Source organism: Argentina silus (genome assembly GCF_951799395.1).
Source record: "Argentina silus genome assembly, chromosome: 5".
NCBI lineage: Eukaryota > Metazoa > Chordata > Actinopteri > Argentiniformes > Argentinidae > Argentina > Argentina silus.
Window position 1 is genome coordinate 21,270,842 of NC_139659.1, and position 19,257 is coordinate 21,290,098.

The 19,257-nt window shown below is 48.0% G+C and overlaps 2 protein-coding genes across 5 annotated transcripts in view; both read right to left on the reverse strand.

Moving 5' to 3' along the window:
• Positions 1–575: 575 nt before the first annotated feature.
• On the reverse strand, positions 576–5,443 carry nfil3 (nuclear factor, interleukin 3 regulated). 3 transcript variants are annotated; one of them, XM_083670492.1, is made up of 2 exons: positions 5,286–5,443; positions 576–2,565 (listed from the first exon to the last, which is right to left on the reverse strand). In XM_083670492.1, exon 2 carries the CDS (start codon positions 2,411–2,413, stop codon positions 884–886), a length of 1,530 nt encoding a protein of 509 aa, XP_083526618.1. In that variant the 5' UTR covers positions 2,414–2,565; positions 5,286–5,443; the 3' UTR covers positions 576–883. The 3 variants fall into 3 exon arrangements, with proteins under 3 accessions (XP_083526618.1, XP_083526619.1, XP_083526620.1); XM_083670493.1 differs by lacking the exon at positions 5,286–5,443 and adding an exon at positions 4,160–4,432; XM_083670494.1 differs by lacking the exon at positions 5,286–5,443 and adding an exon at positions 4,059–4,114 and having other exon boundaries at positions 576–2,555.
• A 1,209-nt stretch (positions 5,444–6,652) lies between these two features.
• The window catches only part of ror2 (receptor tyrosine kinase-like orphan receptor 2), an 80,689-nt gene continuing 68,084 nt past the window's right edge, over positions 6,653–19,257 (reverse strand). Inside the window, exons 6-12 of one of the 2 annotated variants that reach the window (XM_083670489.1) lie at positions 17,247–17,368; positions 15,390–15,704; positions 14,570–14,815; positions 13,817–14,022; positions 13,203–13,412; positions 12,627–12,824; positions 6,653–12,176 (exon numbers count right to left, since the gene is read on the reverse strand). In XM_083670489.1, coding sequence (XP_083526615.1) covers positions 11,088–12,176; positions 12,627–12,824; positions 13,203–13,412; positions 13,817–14,022; positions 14,570–14,815; positions 15,390–15,704; positions 17,247–17,368 — 2,386 coding nt within the window. In that variant the 3' untranslated portion in view covers positions 6,653–11,087. Of the gene's footprint in view, positions 12,177–12,626; positions 12,825–13,202; positions 13,413–13,816; positions 14,023–14,569; positions 14,828–15,389; positions 15,705–17,246; positions 17,369–19,257 lie in introns of both variants that reach the window. The other variant, XM_083670488.1, reaches the window with a different exon arrangement.

Below are 19,257 nucleotides of genomic sequence, written 5' to 3' on the forward strand. Positions count from 1 at the left end.
GTTATCAGAGAGGCGAGCTAAAGCACTGTCGTGATAAAAAGCAGTCTACCCTGAAATGTATGCGTAAGCAAAATGTAGTGTGGCATGACGCTTGCTGACTAGGGACGAATGAACACTGAAGTTGACTCCATCATGAAGTAACCTACCTCTAGTGTCCTCTTAAACTCTAGTGTCCTCTAGAACTCATCCCTTGCTTTGTCTTTTAGACATACCCCAGTCAGTCAATGTGAGTTATGGATCTCACTTTGTGACATACATGTTTTTTTTTCTGGAATGAGGATTACTGTTTGATGTGAGAGTGTGTGTGTGTGTGTGTGTGTGTGTGTAAGTGGCTACACTGTAGTAACAAGCTCTTTGATGATGCAATAATACCCAACATCCATAAAACCTGACATCATGGGTTTGCTGTAAGAAATTCTTTCCACAAAGGGAGATAATTATTTGGTCTTTAGATAACTTATTCCATATAGGTTACAAACCCCTTCTAAGCTTTCCATGCACACACACACGTGCGCGTGCACACACACACACACACACACACACACACACACACACCAACAGAAGACACATTTCAGTGCTTACACATATTTATTGTAAACAAAACTCACCATTTACAACAAAAACTTGAGAAAAATGTTTTACATTACAATTGCATCATGTACACCAGTTAGCCTCACCCCCGGCTCACAGACGATGGAGTTTATCAACGCTTGAAACAGAACTACAACAGCAAGTGCACAAAAACACACAGCGTTCATTTTTAGAAATGAACTGCATCTTTTACACCATATCGACCGCACAGTGCAAGAAGTTCAACACAGTGGAAAAGAAATACAGGTGTTGTGCAAAAAACCAGAACAGAACAGAAGAGAAGTCGTTTCGATTAATATCCTTTATACGATAACAACGTCTCGTGATGATGCTGTTCGGTAGTAGAGCTTGTCGTCGACTCAATCACGGAACCTTGCCGCGTCGTTATCAGTCTTTTCAGCGACGCCACTTCGGCCGACAGGTCGGCGATACCCCGTTTTAAGTTTGAGTTCTCCGACTCTGAGCGGCCGTAGGGGGAGGAGGCGTCTTTAAGGTCCACTATGAGTGTGTTGGACACGGGGCTGGGGCTGGGGCTCGGGGGGGACAGCCTGCTCTGCTGCCTCAGACCCCCGGTGCCGCTGCTGTCTTTGTGCCAGAGCTCTGGCCTGTGGTGGTGGGGGTTCCAGTCCTGTAGGTTGGTCACCTGGAGGGACAGGGGGTTGAGGGACGACTGGATGTAGTCCGACGCCGCGGCCCCTACCTGACTCCCCGGGTAGCACCCTCCTCGGGACATGTCCACGGGGGACGAGGACTTCCTGGAGGAGTCGTACTCCGGGTCGATGGCCTCCACCTTGATCTGGATGGCCCTGGCTTTGAGCCTCAGCTTGTGGGGCAGAGCCGAAGTGGAGAAGCCGGCGTCGGGGACTTTCAGCGTCGACACGATGACGCTCTTCGGGTCTCCGCCTCCTCCGCCGCCGCCGTTGGACGAGCGGATGGAGGCAGGGCCTCGGGGCACCTGCTGCTCGTCCTCGCCGTCCGAGGACTTGCTGACGGCGCCGTCGTCGGAGGTGCGGGGGGAGCTGCTGGAGGAGCGCGTGAGCTGCAGGAAGGGAGAGGGCTGGGAAGAGGAGGAGGAGTAACCTCCGGGGAAGGGGCTGCTGGCTAGGTAGTTCCTGTACAGTTCGTAGGGGCTGCTCCTCTCCCTGGCGTAGCCCCCCACGCCCCCGCCGTCCCCCGGCTCCTGTTTGATGACCTCGGGGGTCCGGCGGCTGCAGAGGCCGCCCTGGGTCGCCATGGACGACGATGGCGGCGACTCGGACATGTCCGACAGCGTGCTGTGAGGCGAGTGTTTGATGACGGAGATGCAGCTGCTTCCGCCTCCCAGGTGGGGGGGCTCCAGGTCACCGGGGTAGGACCCCGGGGGGCCGCCCCCCTCCCTGGAGGCCAGGATGTAGTCCTGGTAGAGGGCCGCGGTGGTGCTGGAGATCTTCTGGACCTCCTGGGCGTAGGCTGCGGAGCTCACCAGGCCGAACTTCAGCTTGAGGGAGAGGAGCTCTGCCTTGAGGGTGGCGTTCTCCTCCCCGAGCACCATCAGCTTGTTCTCCAGCACCATGTCGTTCAGACGGCGTTTCTCCCGCGAGCGCTTGGCCGCCTCGTTGTTCTTCCTCCTCCTCTCCCAGTAGATGTTGTCCTTCTTCTCGTCCGGGATGAACTCCCGCTTCCGCCGACAGGTGCTGGATTTGGCCTTGAAGGTCATGTGACCGGACAGCTTGTGGCCAATCAGGTCGTGGTCGCCGCCCTGGAGCGCCACGGCGAGGACCAGGGCGTCGTCTTCGTTGTACGAGCCGCCGGACGGGGGCTCTCTCTTTATAGCCTGTTGCATGTTGGGATTGTTTCTGTATCCGTGGTTGATGAGATCATAAGTCCTTAGTCATGTTGACTGGACTGAGCCGGTTCTGGGGTTTATCTGAAGGTCTGAGATGAAGTACTGTCAGTTCAGGAGATGGTTAAAGTCACTCTTGAGCCTCACAAAATCTGCGAAGAGAAGAAATAAAACTGAGGTTTTAGATATCACAGTTAACATTCGAAAAGTTGTTGTGTTTCTATGCAACAATATGGCTCCTTGGAGAAAGGTTGTTAGTATTTGATAGTTTTGAGTAGGGCATAACACTTGGTTAATGAATTGAGTTGTTGAGGAGGAGATGCCCACATAATGAGGTTACTAACTCCTGGTAATGTTTTGACTCAAAATGGCTTGTGATCTTCAGTAGTTCTGAGAAGTGAAATATCCACCCCCACAATATTACTCAAACCTATTTGGCAATGCAGACTTTACACAAACGCTATCGTTATCACACAATAGTGTGAGGGCATTTCACAACAGTGAAATGAGTGTCGACACCCCACTCGTAATAGATGTAAGATGTTTGGCAGTGTAGGCCTATATAAGCTTATCTAATGGCTGTTTACAATGGCAGCTTCACATCCTCAGCCGACATCATTATTACGCTTATTAATGGATTATTAGGCAACTCGTCAATTATTCAAAATGTTATATAAGAGCTGGATATAAGAGTGTATAAAAGCACTTGGCCTTGGTGATGAAGCGAATTTATCATAAAGTAATAGGCTATCACAAAATAGATATAGATTGATAATTGATTGATAATTAATTTAATCAATTTAATTAATAATAATTAAATTTGATTGATTATGTCAGCGTGAAATCTCTGTCCCAGGAGATTAGACATTGGTTAGCTCTATTTGTTAAAAGATCAAAGACAATATCCACCAGATCCATTTAAGGAAGGTCAAAAAATAGAGCCTTGTATCTGTAGAGCCCAATGTCCAGGAATGAACGGGCGAATGGAGCTCGGTCCTGGTGCTCGGTCTGACATTGGGGGAGACACGCCTATGAGGAGATCAAAGTGCGGCGAATTATGCAATTCCCTCCGCGCGCACGACCCCATTCAGGCTCTCCAAAATGATGTCATCGCCAGAGGTCTTTACGCAGAAAGTCACGCACAGCACAGCGAAACAATGCGCGTTTTTAAACAGTCTAGGAGAAAGACAACATCCCCCCTGTTTGCTCATTCCTTGTGATTAGTCATTTGAGATATATTCGTCCCGTCAACCCACTGCCCTAGATATTGATTTTAGCCTCCGCCGGTATAGAAGAGCCGAAACGAGAGACTACTTGACAATGACCTTCAATAGTCTGTTCAGTGGTCCGTGAAAACTGAATCAGATAAACATGATCGAGCTGAGTAACCCGTATTGTTTACAAAAAGGTGTTTTCCTTACTAACTATAGGCTTAGATTGAATGAAGGAGCATTTACACGGAGGAGAGAATTGGGCTATAGAACTGATCCCTGCTTTCCTGGACTAAATGAACAACAGGCTCGCCTATCTCCCGAGAACCAGGAACAAAGGAATGCGGCCAGCCGTCAACATCATCATCACACGTGGTTGGACAGAGACAACTAAATAACAACACATAAGACCACAGAGCACAACAAGGTCACACTTGCAAACAAACAATTGACGATTCACTCTATGACTAAAACAAAGGCCCGGTGAACCGTGCACGGCACGTGCGGATAAGCCAGTGGTGTTTTTCCCCCACACCTTTGGAGCAAAGCTTTGTGCGTGATGAACTTGAATCCATAACATCGTGTAATGATAAATCCTCATGCTGATTCATTTCCCTTTTAAGAAGATCGCGTACTCCCCGTGCTCGGGTGTATGGGTCATAGCCTATTCCAATTAGCAGTGTTCTAGAAATGGGCAACAACTTCAGTCAGACACTCTCATTCGGATGCAGCCTGCAAAGTTCACCAGAGGTTCACCGGCTACGGAATGTTTTATTGTCGGTTGGACCGTATAACGGACGGGTGGGCGGGCCGCTCGTTCACCGTCATGTCCCATTGCCCCAGATTCCTTCATTGTGTGTCAGGATTACCAAATAAGCGTGATCAGCTCCCCCCCCCCTCCTACCTCCCAGCCTGCCAGCAAATTCTGTAGCTGCGGACGTTATGCAATATTGACTGGAATGGTCATAGCACCATAGGAGACAAATGACCTAAACACTAAACAAGCCTTTAAACGGCAGAGCAGTTACTTTTAATCACGTATCTCCCCTCCATTGAATGACATCGTACATTATTACATTATTGTAGCATACATGCTGTTACGTGTTGAATTCTGCTGTGGTGCCCTGAACGGCACCATCGGCGTGATAAAGCAGCCTTTGATGTAACTGCATTGAACTGTGCCACAAATGTAACAAGCTAAACAACGGCACTGATTCAGCCACGCACCTCGGAGTATGGGTCACTGTGCCATAGACCGCTTATTTCCGATCTTTTTTTCTTTTTAAAAAAAATCAGAATGTGGATTGAATACCTCATATCAACATGTGCAGCCTTTCGAGTCGTTAACAAAGCAGGCGAACCTGATAAGTACCACCCTTGATATCGCGCAATTACAGCTATCCATCTAGCTAGTTACAACGACGTATTACACTTGTGGTGAGCCTCAACGAATTCATGAAAGACGTTTAACATGAAACAAGTCGTGTAAACTTTTAAAAATCAATCAATAGTGTACATTCTATTCGTCGGTATGGAGCTACCGAGCCAACAAAATAGTTAGGGCGGCCAACTTGGCTGCGTAAACATGCATATTACGCGCATACATTTCTACCGGTGGGTTATGGCTAGCTTGCTAAGCGCTGACCTAAATCAAAATGTACCTTTTCAAGCATCAGGCGGACGTTGCAGATGTTGTTTTCCGTTGTATAACATGCACAGAAGTCACATATAATGTTTTTAATTGAACAAAAAATAGTTTCGCCGATGGTAAAATCCAGTATATTTTGAGTAACGTTCCTCGTCTCCTTTGGCTTTTCCTCCCGGAGTGACTGCAGCCTCATGGATTTGTGTTAGTGGGTCACTTGAGGAGTCTATTGGCGGCGTGCAGTTACTGACAGCCCATACAGCCAATTGAAGGCCAGCATTTTCTGATTTGAGCCAATCATTCGTTATTCCTGTAGACATATCAAGTATGATGCAAATTCATGAAGTCACTCGTCTTATTTCGGGGAACACATTGGGACAGTGTGGCACACGCAACGTGTGAGAAGGCGATATACTGTAGCCAGTAGGCCTAATTTTATGTAAGCTATCAGTAAAATCAGTTACAGTATCTCAAACTAATTAGTTCGGGTGCAATATCTTATTATAGATCTAGGCCTAGACCTAGAGCATGTCTATAACATGGTAATAATATCGAAATGCAATGTTTACATTTATTGCATTGTTAATAAATAGTAGTCCACTACTGGATGTCAACAGTTTACAACACTAACCACTGGTGAGACATTAAAACGATTAGGTGCACAACAAGAGAGCCCTCTACTATAAAGAGATAAGTGAACATGAATTATAGGACTGTCTTTTAATGGTGTTATAAGAGAGCAGGGGACACATTGCATACTAGTAGATGCTAAGTAGGATACTTCGGATGACTCTACATTTCCCCTAACATTAACCCTTACCCTTAACCAATAACCCTTACCATAACCTTAACCCTACCCTTCCCTTAACATTAACCCTTACCCTTACCCTAAACCTTAACCCCTTCTTTAACCTTGTTGAGACCAGCGTGATTTGGAGGTATGGCTACGCGAGACTACCCTAACCTTAACCCTTAATTTAACCGTTTTAAATCTCAGCTTCAATAGTGTGACGTGAGCCGACCCGTCCAGAAGGATCCCAGTTAACATTTAGGCCATGACGTACACGGGACAAACATGCAAACAATATGCATAACAAGCCGCTTAATAACATATAGGCTATTAGGAACAAGCGGAGCATCATTCATTGCACACCCCCTCCAAACTAAACACAGACAGCAGTATTAATACGGACACAAACGAGAGTAAACATGTCAACAATAACCAATAAATGGTTTGTAAAAAATAGGACTTTCTCAAGTATTTTGCTGCACACATTTGCGTGTATCCTTGTCCTTCTCCCATAGGTCTACACATGGGAGCACGGCGACCTCTTGTGGCCATTTGTTTTGCATTCTCCTATCATTTTGCAAGTCTTGTTATCCGTCTACATTATCTTATTCCAAGTATATTCATAGAATCTCGGCACAATCTCTTTTCGTTGGATTTTAATGATAAAACGCATGCATGATACAAATACAACATTTAAAAGCTAAACCTTTTATGAGCTCTGTTAATGTTCAAGATAATTAGATACAATTCATGATTAAGCCTATAACAAAACAGACAATTATACATTCTCAGAAAGATTTATTCAAAGGGCTGAGGAAAATGGACAGATAGGAAACAACGCTGTGTTTAAGGTTGCATAATACGTCAATTACCTCAATAAAGCCTTAAGATAGCCTTGCAGCTGCCTATTGTAAATATGACACAACCATTGACATACAGTGCCCTGCGTAAACAATGGGACAGTGAAGCATTTTCTCTTCTTTTGCCTCTACATTCCAAAAGTTGGATTTTAAATCAAACAATTATCGTGAGGTTAAAGTAGAGATTCCCAGCTTTTATTTGATGCCATTTGTGTACATATTGGTTTCACCATTCAAGAAATTACAACACTTTGTATGCATAGTCCCCCCATTTCAGCGTACCCAAACGTAATGGGACAATTGGCTTGATAGGTGTTTCTGGTTAGTCAGGTGTGTTCCGTCACATCATTTGTGCAGACATAAGAGAGCTGTCAATGTCTAGTATTGATTCTAGGCTTTGCTTTTGCCTTTGGAGTCTGCTATTGGTGTCTGTCAACAGAAGGACCAAAGCAGTGTCAATGAAAATCAAGGAAGCCTTTACTAGGCTTAAAAATAGCCAAAACCATAGGCTTGCCGAAATCAACAGTTTGGAACATCATTAAAAAGAAGAAAAAAAAACACTGCTGAGCTCAGCAATTGCAAACGGGCTGGTAGACCAAGGCAGACTTTTACAGTGGATGACCGAAGAATGCTCACCATAATTCAGAAAAAACACAAAACAACTGTCCCACTGATCAGGGACACTCTCCAGGAGCTACGTCTGAATGTGTCAGAGACTACCATCCGTAGAATATGTCATCAGCCGAACTATGTACACAAATAACATCAAATAAAAGCTGCAATCTCTACTTTAACCTCATAGTAGTTGTTTGATTTCAAATCCAAACTGAATGCTTCACTGTTCCATTACTTATGCAGGGCACTGTACATGACACAACTCTGCGGATTACATATAGGCTCAACTAAAATATACAAATCATTTAGATTTTGCCAAAATCATTTGTTTCAGGTTTTTCACCTCAGCACACAATGACGCTAATTGGTCCCTTAAATGACCATTCTCACTCATCTCGCCAGAGACCGTTTTTGTTGACGTTGTCATAATTGTAACCTTGTCTTTGTCGCTTTCAACAACACATGAATGGCTTTCTTTTGCGCAATTCCCCTGTGCCAATTCTTGCGCATCCCCGGGACTGCCACTCCCACTGTTTATGCGCAATTGCGCACTGGTCTTTATTCCAATGTCACTCGTTGTGGAAGCTCTGGTGATCAATGACTGTTCCTTCAGGACTTTGTTAACTTTGTGTCTCAGTTTGTGTGGTAAAGGCAGCATTGTCCTAACAATTGATGTTTCCGTGGCTATCCTGCCATCGGGTCGTCCGTTCCTCTCATCTTCCATTATGCCTTCTTTCTGTCCACCAGGAGACGTTCCGTGACGTGCGCGACCGATCTCCAGAGGTTTGCCGCCAGCTGTTCCCCCCTCAACTGCGGCATCTTGCGCAAACTGTCCAAGTGCGTTGGCGTTCAATTGAGCGCTCTTCCGTTTCACTGGGTATGCATATTCTGATATTGCGATATTTTGTGGTGTGCTGTATCTTGGTAGTACATCGAATGCATGAGACGGATAATGTTCAACACTACATGCGTTTCTGTAGCATTGATAGTCATTTGGCATCGGAGAATAAGAATCGGGAACTGCAGCTCCAGAGAAGTAATCCGAGTAAGGGAATTGGGGAGACACTTGATTAACATGGTTTATCCGACAGGTGTCACCGCTGGGGAAACCTGGGGTATGGATAAATCCTGAACAGTCAGTAAACCTACTACCTGATACACCTTTAGCCATTCTGAAGTTTGCGCCGAGCGACGAGGGAGCAGACGGCAGCATCAGAGACGCAGCGTGAGAGACGTCAGAGGAGGAAGGATGAAAATACCGCGCTTCTGAGAAGTTTTGGCCAGAATAACTGTCCAAGTACCGTTCGTGGCGGGAGTCCACTCCAACGGCACGGTGTTGGACAGCCGACAGAGTCGCTTTTAGTTTCTCATTCTCTCGGAGCAGCTCCACTGCGCGGCCCTCCAGAAGAATATCCTCCACCCGCCGACGCTGCCTTGATCTCTTCGCTGCCTCGTTATTTCTCTTCCTCTTTGACCAGTAGTTGCCGTCTTTCTGATCTTCAGGTATAAATTCTCTCTTTCTGCGCAGTCTCAACCTCCCTTCAGACCCAGAGCTGGAATCCAACCCGACTATAGAATTTGCGTAAAGACGAAAAGGACCACGGGGACTGTCTTCAAAGTCCTGAGAGGGAAGGGACACCATAGTCGTAGTAGACGCCGCATTCGGATAAGATAATGCGTCTTGGCACTTCTGCATTCCATCCACATTGACATGGTCTACTGTTATCCCGTATGGTTCGTGCGTAAATCCATCCCTGTGACGCACACTGTCAACGTCCATCCTGCAGGCTACAGCTCCGAGGGACATGTGCAGGCCTGCCTCTTATTTGCTTTCAGAAGGACATTCAAGGAAGCTGTCATATAAATTAGATCAAGATCACGCCTACACTTACTGGAATAAGCGCCACAAGTTTGCACTATCTGCTTAACCATCGGGCTCTTGTATTCGCTTATGCGAAAGCAAACAAAACCTCCGAATAAGACATTTGACTGTTATGGCTGGACACATTGAAATCATCACCATTTTCTCTGCGTATTTTGAGTCATTTGAGGTCAACAAAAGCTGTTTTGATATACTGTTTATGCCCTGTGTCCCCTATTCCATATAGGAGAGAAAGGTTTCTCTCGCTCAAATGTATGGTGAATTTATTCATCTCTGTGCATTTGGGTCTGAGGGGACTTGTAGCCCAAACATTGAAGTGTTGTAGGTGGTGCGGAGCTGTCAATCAATTAATCAATTATGTCTAGCAGCAGCTCATCCTTTTGACAGAAAAAACAAAATACATGTCTTTATGTATCACTTTATTGGATACTCCACGTGGCTGGACGTACACAATATATGGTTAACATTTGTAATAAAACCTTGGAGAAAAAAAAGCAAATATCTGGTTGCAAGGACATTTAAGTAATAACCTCAGACTAAACAATCTTTGCCAACAAGGCAAGGTAAAAACAAATAAAAAATGTGTTTAAAAAAATTACTTACATAAATTACAAATCTGTACAAGAGGGTACCAAAGTCGAAGGTGAGCAACATCTATCATAGAAATCCATACAAAGGGGAATATGAACACAAGGCAGTGTTATGAAATAAAGCTAAACATAATCATCAACACCCCACATACAGTTATCATGTACACATCGTTCTTGTTTATCAGATGGAGATCTATTTTCAGTAAAAACACGTTCTGTGAGCAATATCAAACTCTTCATGACAAAATGATTGTATAAAGTGTGATCCAAAAATACTGTTTTTTTAGGAAGCTTATACACTCCAATTAATTATTCTGTTTGTTCATCATATATTCTGCCTCATCTGGACTCTTGCTCTGTGAACAAATAGCCAGAGAGAGTCCACTCACGCAGACCCCACAGTAGACTTAATCTCAGAATTATAACAGAATGCAAAAGTCAGAAACGTCAAAACAAGGCAACTTCAGGAATCCTCGAAAAACAAAACAAATAACGCTTCTTGTTGCACAGCAACAGTAAGAACATCAATTCTTCTGAATGGCTTTGCAACAAAGATAAACAACACAGTCCGTGCCGATACAAACCAACGCACCCGCAGCCCGGAGAGGGAGACAACCGGGTTCTTCTTCATAGACGTTCTCTCACAAGCTGCTTCTTTGACTTGCAGGGTTCCTCTCCCAAAGCGAAGACGCCGGGGTCTTGGAGGGGAGAACCTGAGACACAGGTAGACTAGCGTTCTGACAGCATCATCAGTCATGGCTAGAAGAACCCATAAATAACATTCACTGATTCTAATGCATAATTCCCTTCACTTATTTAATGGTGCTCTTTTGACTAAATGAGTCTCAGTTCAGTTCAGTTCACACAGCGTCTCGGCTTGTGTTAGTACCCCGGTCCTCCAGACCAGGGGAGGCTGGTGGAGGTAGAAACCGGAGGACGGGCTCATTGTGATGCGTGGAATGGAATGAGGAATGGTATCAAACATATCAAACACATTTTCATCGTTCCTCACTCCGTTCCAGCCATGACGATGAGCTCGTCCTCTGGTGACCCTCGTCCTCCAGACACGACATCACTTCCTCTACGCCTCTGAGTGCCTGTCCATGTCCTCCATCTGCGGAAGGTCGTTGTCTCCTAGCAACTCCGTCTCGGGGACCCCCGGCGTCGACCCATCCTCGCCGCGCCCCCCGTGGTGCCCGTTCTGGGACGCCCCGTCCGCCATGTCCCCGTCGTCTCCGGCCTTGGGGTCCTCGCAGAGCAGGGCTGCCCTCTCGGTGCCCGAGGCGTTGGAGGGGGCGGTGGTGACGTAGCCAGTGGAGGTGGAGCCGCTCCCGCTGTGGTGCGAGCCGGCCTTGGGCACCGCGTGTGCCGGGCCGTGGTGGATCTGCTGGTGGGCCATCTGCATGGGGATCTGCATGGGGTAGAAGTTCTGGAGGTGGTAGGGGTAGGCGTGGGGCATGGGCTGGTACCCGTTGACGGGGATGTAGAGCTGGGGCTGGTGCATGGGCCGGTGCATCTGGCCCATCTGGCCCTTCATGGGCAGGAACTGTGGCTGGGGGAAGGGCGAGTTCTTCTTGGGGCTGGCGTAGCGGGACGCGGCGCTGGTAGCGGCGCCCATGCTGATGTTGCTGACGGGGCTGGTGCTGAGGGAGCTGGTCTGGGTGGTGTTGCTGGTGCCGGACGTCTGGGCCGAGCTGTTGTAGTTGGACAGGCTCTCCCAGGTGCGCAGGCGCGTGGCGATGTCCTTGAAGCGCGGGCGGCGGGCGGGGAACTCGCTCCAGCACTCCAGCATCAGCGTGTAGATCCAGCCGGGGCAGTCGTCGGGGCACGCCAGCACCTGGCGCCCGCGCACCATCTCGATCACGTCCTGGTTGGAGTAGCCGCAGTAGGGCTGCAGGCCGTAGCTGAAGATCTCCCACAGCACCACGCCGTACGACCAGATGTCCGAGTCGGTGGAGAACTTCCCGTACATGATGGCCTCGGGGGACATCCAGCGGATGGGGAAGGGGCTGGCCCCCAGCAGCTTGTAGTAGTCGGCAGAGTAGACCTCTCTGAACAGGCCCAGGTCCAGGATCTTCACGTTGAGCTTGTCACACACCAGGATGTTGCGAGTGGCCAGGTCTTTGTGGACAACGTGGTGACTGGAGAGGTACTCCATGCCAGCTGCCACCTGGGAGTCGAGAAGAGAAGATTACGCTATAGTAATAACACAGTAATGACAGCTGTATAACACTAGTTACTACTCCAGTAACAACTGGGGAGGGATACAGTGATAAGCGGTTGGTGTAATTGCACATGTGGAATACGGAACAGTCCTTATTACGACAGTCCTTATCCCACTATAAAAGGAACAGTTCTTATTCCACTTGTGTAATAACATAACTTCATTACTATGCAATTGCAAAGCAGTGTCCTATGATAGAGCATCTTATCTTATACACATTCTTTTTCTTAATTCAACTTTTAATAACCAACATTTTCAAAAATGTTCTAAAGGTCAAGGTATCCACAGTATGGGTGCTTTGATCAGCTACATTGTAAGAAGCTCTCAATCAGCCTAAATATCCTGATATGAATGCTTGTCCGTGCGATGTTTGTTGTTGTTGTCGCTGTGCGTTACCTGGGTAACGATGTGCAGGAAGTCGGCCTGCTCCAGCGTGGACTTGACCGTCTTGCCGTCGTCTGAGCTCCCGACGTCGGAGTGCGGTGAGCGCATCACCAGGAACTCGTGCAGGTCGCCCAGCCCCGAGTAGGAGAACACCATGCTGATTGGCTGCTCCTTGGTGACGGCGCCCAGCAGGCACACGATGTTGGGGTGCTGGGGGCCGAATTCAACATTAAAAACTTTATTGATGTAGCCTACGAGCCACGGTTGTTATGAATTCAATTCAGTGTAGATTGTGAAGGTAGGTCAGCTGTGGCTCAGTTGGTAGAGCATGGTGCCAGCAACGCTAAGGTTGTGGCTACCAACCATGTACAAACGTATGCATTTACTGTACTATAAATCGCTTTAGATAAAAGCGTTAGCTGGTAAAAAAAAACAACCAAAAAAGAGACAATTACAATATACAAATAGTGTCCCTACAAGACCTACTCAATACACACAATGTGTTGAACAGATAAAACTACACTGGGAGAAGTAACCCTCTCTAAGATGAGGTGTTCGCCTGTCTGGTGTTGTAATACCACCGCTCACCTGTAGGCGGGAGCGCAGCAGCGCCTCATGACGGAACTCCTCCCGCAGCGTGCCCTCGTCCTTGTCCTTGACCGTCTTGATGGCCACCACCTGGGTCTGCTCCCCGGGGGCGGTGCCGTACAGGTGACCCTTGTACACCTTCCCGAAGCGGTCCTCCCCCAGCTCCTCCATGAACCTCACCGCCGACAAGTTGATCTCACGGAGCTTGGCCTGTCAGGACGACACGGTAACACTCTGTTATTAATGATTATTATTAATAACACAAGACGGAGAGCAGTATCGCCTCACCTAAACAGTGTTAGGCTGTGTTACCTCATGTTCTTACTATGCTCTACTATGGTGTTTAATAACCGTCACATTCTGTAAACATTCCTCATCTGTTTAATGAAACAGAGAATATACAGTTTCCATTTCAGATGAATTAAGGGAATTAAGGGAGACCAGGGATCAGTTCTGGCACTAGGGGAGGCTGGTGGAGGCAGGAATCGGAGGAGGGGCTCATTGTAATGCATGGAGTATGATGCGTTTGACACCGTTCCTCATTCCGTTCCGTGCATTACAATAAGCCTGTCCTCCGATTTCTACCTCTGCCAGCCTTCCCTATAGTATCATACCTGGTGTTTGTGTTGGTTGAGCAGCGGCAGCTCCATGTCCTGGCTGGGGGAGGCGGTCAGCTGACGGCGAGGGGGCGTGTCCTCGGGCTCCTTCTGCTTGTTGCGACACATGCAGAACAGGAAGAAGAGGCAGGCGATGACCAATGGGATGGCGATGCTCGGCACCAGGATGTAGAGGATCTCCTTCTTCAGGTTCTCTGGGGGCTCTGGAGGTCAAAGGTCAAACACAGGGCATGTACAACTCTGGAGGTCAAAGGTCAAACACAGGGCAGTGGCGTCTGGGAATCCACCCCATGAGGTGCAGTGCTTCCCTCTCTGATGCTGGCTGGTGTGCTGTTCTCTTCCTTACTGTGAGTTGGTAAAGGCCTACTGTATTCTCCAGCAACACTGTACATCAGGGGAGGCTGGTGGAGGTAGAAATCGGAGGACGGGCTCATTGTAATGCATGAAATCGATTTCCATCCCATGCATTAAAATTAGCCCTGTTTGATACCATTCCTCATTCCATTACAATGAACCCTAACCTCTGATTTCTACCTCCACCAGCCTCCCCTGATGTACATCAAAAAATCACAGTAAAAATATGTTATTGACTCATCATTGAAAAATGGCATAGGATAGGAATGTCTTCGATGTCAAGTTAAAATTCCATTATAGTATTTTGCATGTTCAATGAACATACTAAAGCCATTGAAGTCATGAATAAGAGCCATCCGGACTGCGGTCCGGGTCCGGGTCCGGTCTGGTACTCACTGCAGGGTCTGATGTCACACATGTCCACTCTGACATCCTGGTCCAGCGTGTAGCACCACGGACCCTCCATCTGCCCCCCGGGGTTACGGCAGAAGTTGTGCCCCCCCCTCAGCTCGGGGTACTCCAGGGGGGACAGGTTGTGGGTGTGGGGGTACTGGGCGCTCCAGGGCTGGCAGGGGTACCCCGACTTGGTCACGCTCACCGTCCCCTTGTAGTCGGCGCCGCTGTTGTTGAAGCAGCTGTGATCTGGGGGAGAATCTTTCACGCAGACTGACAGTGAGTGGGTCTGTCGCGGACAACATTCGTTCGTTTACATTTGATGAACGTGAACTGAAGCATGACGTGGAGAGATGCTTGGAGACTGCTACTGCCAGAACACCCTGTCAAGTCTGACAGTAGTTCATTGAATATGACCCCGTTGTTAATTCACTTCCACATCGGCCAAAATAGCGAATAAAGCATTTTCAGATGTGTGACACAAGAGGGCGCCCAAGGTATATGCATGTGTGTGTCTGCGCGTCTATATGTCTGTGTGTGTGTGTGTGTGTGTGTGTCTGTGTGTCTGTCTGTACATCTGTGTATGTGTGTGTGCGTGTGTGTGTGTGTTTATGCATGTGTGTGTCTGCACGTCTATGTGTGTGTGTATATGCATGTGTGTGTCTGTGTGTGTGTATATGCATGTGTGTGTCTGCACGTCTATGTCTGTGTGTGTGTGTGTGTGTGTATATGCATGTGTGTGTCTGTGTGTGTGTGTGTGTGTGTGTGTGTGTGTGTGTGTGTGGGTATCTGCACCCGTGCGTGCGTTGAGGTGTCCACCTACATGTGCCCAGCTTGTCCAGGGGGACCCCTATCCTCATGCAGGACGTGGCGTCGGGGGACCCCGGGTGGGGCAGCAGGTGGCAGGTGGGCAGCTCCAGCTGCATCAGGATGAGGGGGTTGGAGCGGGCGATGGTGTACTCCGCCAGGCACAGGTCGTTCTCCAGCGCCTCGCACTCGTCGCGGCAGAGCTGGCGTCGCCTGGGGCCCCGGGCGCCCTCGTCACACAGGGGGAACACGTAGTGGCAGAAGGAGGGGATGGCGAACTTGGAGCACTGGTCAGACAGCTGGGTGGACGTGCCGATCATGGTGAAGGCGGCTGGGGGGGGGACGAGAGGAGAGGAGAGGAGAGGAGAGGAGAGGAGAGGAGAGGAGAGGAGAGGAGAGAGGTATGGATCAGAACTGGGTGAATTACATGTGACAAATCCATGAACACATCTGAGCTGCATTTGAGGGAGTGTGAGAGAGAGAAAGAGGGGGAGAGAGAGAAAGAAAGAGAGGAAGGGAGCGAGGGAGAAAGAGAGGGAGGGAGGGAGAGAGAAAGGGAGGGAGAGAAAGAGAGAAAGAGGGAGGGAGGGAGGGAGAGAGAGAGGGGGAGAGAGAGAGGTGGGGAGAGAGAGGGAGGGAGGGAGGGAGGGAGGGAGGGAGGGAGGGAGGGGGAGAGAGAGATGGCTGTGAGCTTACGACTGGAGGGAAGTTTACACAACATTTCTACCGCCTACAGTGTGAGGTTAGGTTGTACCTCTGAGAGGGGAACTGCCATCAATAATAAACTCTCTGTCTCCTGCTAAGCCCAACGGCTTCTGAGGTTGTCCCCCCTGGACACAAGAGAGGCTCCTTTATGTACACTAATACGACATCACCGCGCATGTCAACAAACAGTTCATTAAGATTTATTTGTGTAATATAGGGGCATGAGCCTTCTCTCATTAGTCCTCCAGATATATACTGTATATATATATATATATATATATATATCAGATAGGCTGAGAACAGTAAATTAACTAGCTGTAGTACTTTCATAAGCAGAATGAGATAAAAGCAATACAACTATATTTGCAGTGATAACTTTTGAATCCAGACAAAGTGAAATTCTTCACATAAGCCTTTTCAGTTTGGGGCAGTTTTCCACTTGAGTAAAAGACACTACGTTGTCATAGAGATTACTGTACGTTCAGTTAGAGGGAAAGTCATGAAATTAAAGAACTCAATTTCCTGAGAGGAATCCAGGCCAAAAACATGACTCCAACTCAACGACTTTGGACTGCAGAATCATGGGGCATTATTTTTCTGACAGAGTTATTGCTCAGAATTTATTCCATTTTAAGACTTAACGATAAGATTATACTTGTTAGTCATATTTTTCTACGGCCGTCTGGTATCTTAAAAAACGGAATTAACTGTGCTTAGCATCTGTTCTGCGTGGAGAGACCCATGCATTCCAAATGTTTAAAACGACCAGAGCCTTCGAAAAAGTTGTACAGATTTCATATATAGAGAGATCTGCCAGGACTGTTTTCACCAATCAGATAGGGTTGCAACGTCCATGACATACTTGATGAATTAATACTTTCCAGATCCACACGGCTGAATAATCATTTCCTGATGTGTCCTTCTACAAAACCTCCCCTCAGCTTTACGATGAAAAATATGGCTTATTACACAAAACAGTGATATGGAGCAGATTTAGAATCACGTTCCCGTGATGAGGTAGCCCTGTCTGAGACATTTAAACTAAAATGTCACCCTCCCGGGAGAGGGGGGGGGGGAGGGGGGGGGTGATGTCCTCATGGTCTAATGTTAGACGTGTGTGTCTTCCATGTGGGAGACCCTGGTTCGAACCCCCGTCCGTGTGACTTACCTGTGATGCGGTTCTCGCTCTCGCCTTGCATCTGCAGGGACTCCACGTAGATACTGCGGTTGCCGATGAAACGGGCGCAGGCGATTCCCCGGTACGGCTGACAGAAGCCCTTCTCATGGCTCCTGTACACACACACACACACACACACACACACACACACACACAGACAGTTCAATCACCACAGGTTGAGAACCACATCCATAAAGCATGAGGGAGTAAGATCAATATAAACATCTAGTTTATTAGAGGCAAATATCTGGCTATCCTACTCTGAACAGGGTATGGTTTCGACTTGGTCGAGACCAGGGGAGGCTGGTGAAGGTAGAAGTCGGAGGACGGGCACGTTGAAATGCATGGAACGGAATGAGGAATGGTACCAAACACACCGATTTCCCCCTCCACCAGCCTCCCCTGGTCCCGACCATGTTTGAACCATACCCTGTTCAGAGTAGGACAGATATTTACCTCGAATAAACTAGATGTTTATATGCTAACATGCTAACAGGCTAAACAAGCGTCGCATTTACAATAAGCTCTCCTGTGTACACGGAGCTTTATATCTAGCCTGTGTGAGTGAAACTGAGGGGGAAATGTCTAATCTAACATGGCCTTGTTTTCAAACTGGACCTTTTCTCTCCAAGCAGAACGTTCAGTGTTTGCTCTGGGTTTAGCTCTGGTTGCGGGTCCTTGCCAGGGAGCTGCCGGCTTCAACTACACTCTAATCCACAACCCAAACACACTGGCGCTGGAGCAGAGGGTGTACTGACACAACCCGCAGGCCCAGAGGAACCTGAAACTTCCCCTGGTTCTGAAAACGAGGTAGAGTCGGGTTAGGCGGTGTTTCACCGCTTTCTGTACCCTGGGAAGTTGGTGTGACTCGATTTCTCTTTTGGAGTGAACACACATACGCGCGCGCGCGCATGCACGCACACACACACACACGCACGCACGCACACACACGCACGCACACACACACACACACACACACACACCAAACACACTTCTTTGTATACAAACTCACAGTAGAGAATGCAGTCAGTGGAAAATTATTTACAGGAGCTCAACGCAATTACTATATTAGCACCTCAGTTGGCAGCCATAATGCAACTGTTTCACTAGTAGCTGTGTGACTTTGGAGTGTTGAAAACCACTTCATTGCTACACTACAACTAAATTAGACTTTATAATCCCTGAGGCATGGCAATAAATGTCCTAAAACAGCCTTTAAAGAAACAAGCCAAACCGTATTTGCTTCACTTTCTCTATATAAATGCAAGTGATGCGTGACAACTGTGTTTTAACGGGTTTGAGAACGTGGCGCTCAAAGTCCCTGCTATTGTCATGTTGGAGGGGTCTGCTTCTCTCTCCCAAACTCGACGTCCCCTCAGGTTCGGAGCGGTCACGGCTCCAGGCCAACCTACTGGAGGCCAGCAGCACTTTCACACTGAACAGCTCTCATCAGGCTCGTGATATGAGGCGTGCAACTGCCAAAAGCTTCAGTAATGGTTGTCTAAACACAACTGACCCGTTCCACCTCTCTCAGTTGGCCTCCCCACCTCAATGACCTCTCTCCCCCCATCACCGCACCCCCTCCTGACTACCCAGCAGGGCAGGAGAGACAGGAAACGCTGGATATCTCCAGACCATCGTCCCTGTCGAGCGTGAAGAGATGGGGAAGCACGCTTAACCACAAAGCCCTGACTCCTCCGACTCTCGGCTGACAGACGGGGAGAGAGAGAGCGATGGAAGAACGGAGGAGAGGAACGTTCACCGAAAACCACAGAAGCTCAGGGCAGCGAAGCCACAATGACGTCAGCTAATGGAGACCTCAGCATTCTGCAGTGTCCCGTGACCTTCTGTGTTTCTGAGAGTGTGGGTGTGTATGTGTGTGTGTGTGCTTGTGAGTGCACCCTGTGTGTGTGTATATGCTTGTGCTTGCACCTGTGTGTGTGTATATGCTTGTGCTTGCACCTGTGTGTGTGTGTGTGTGTGTGTGCTTGCGTGTGTGTGT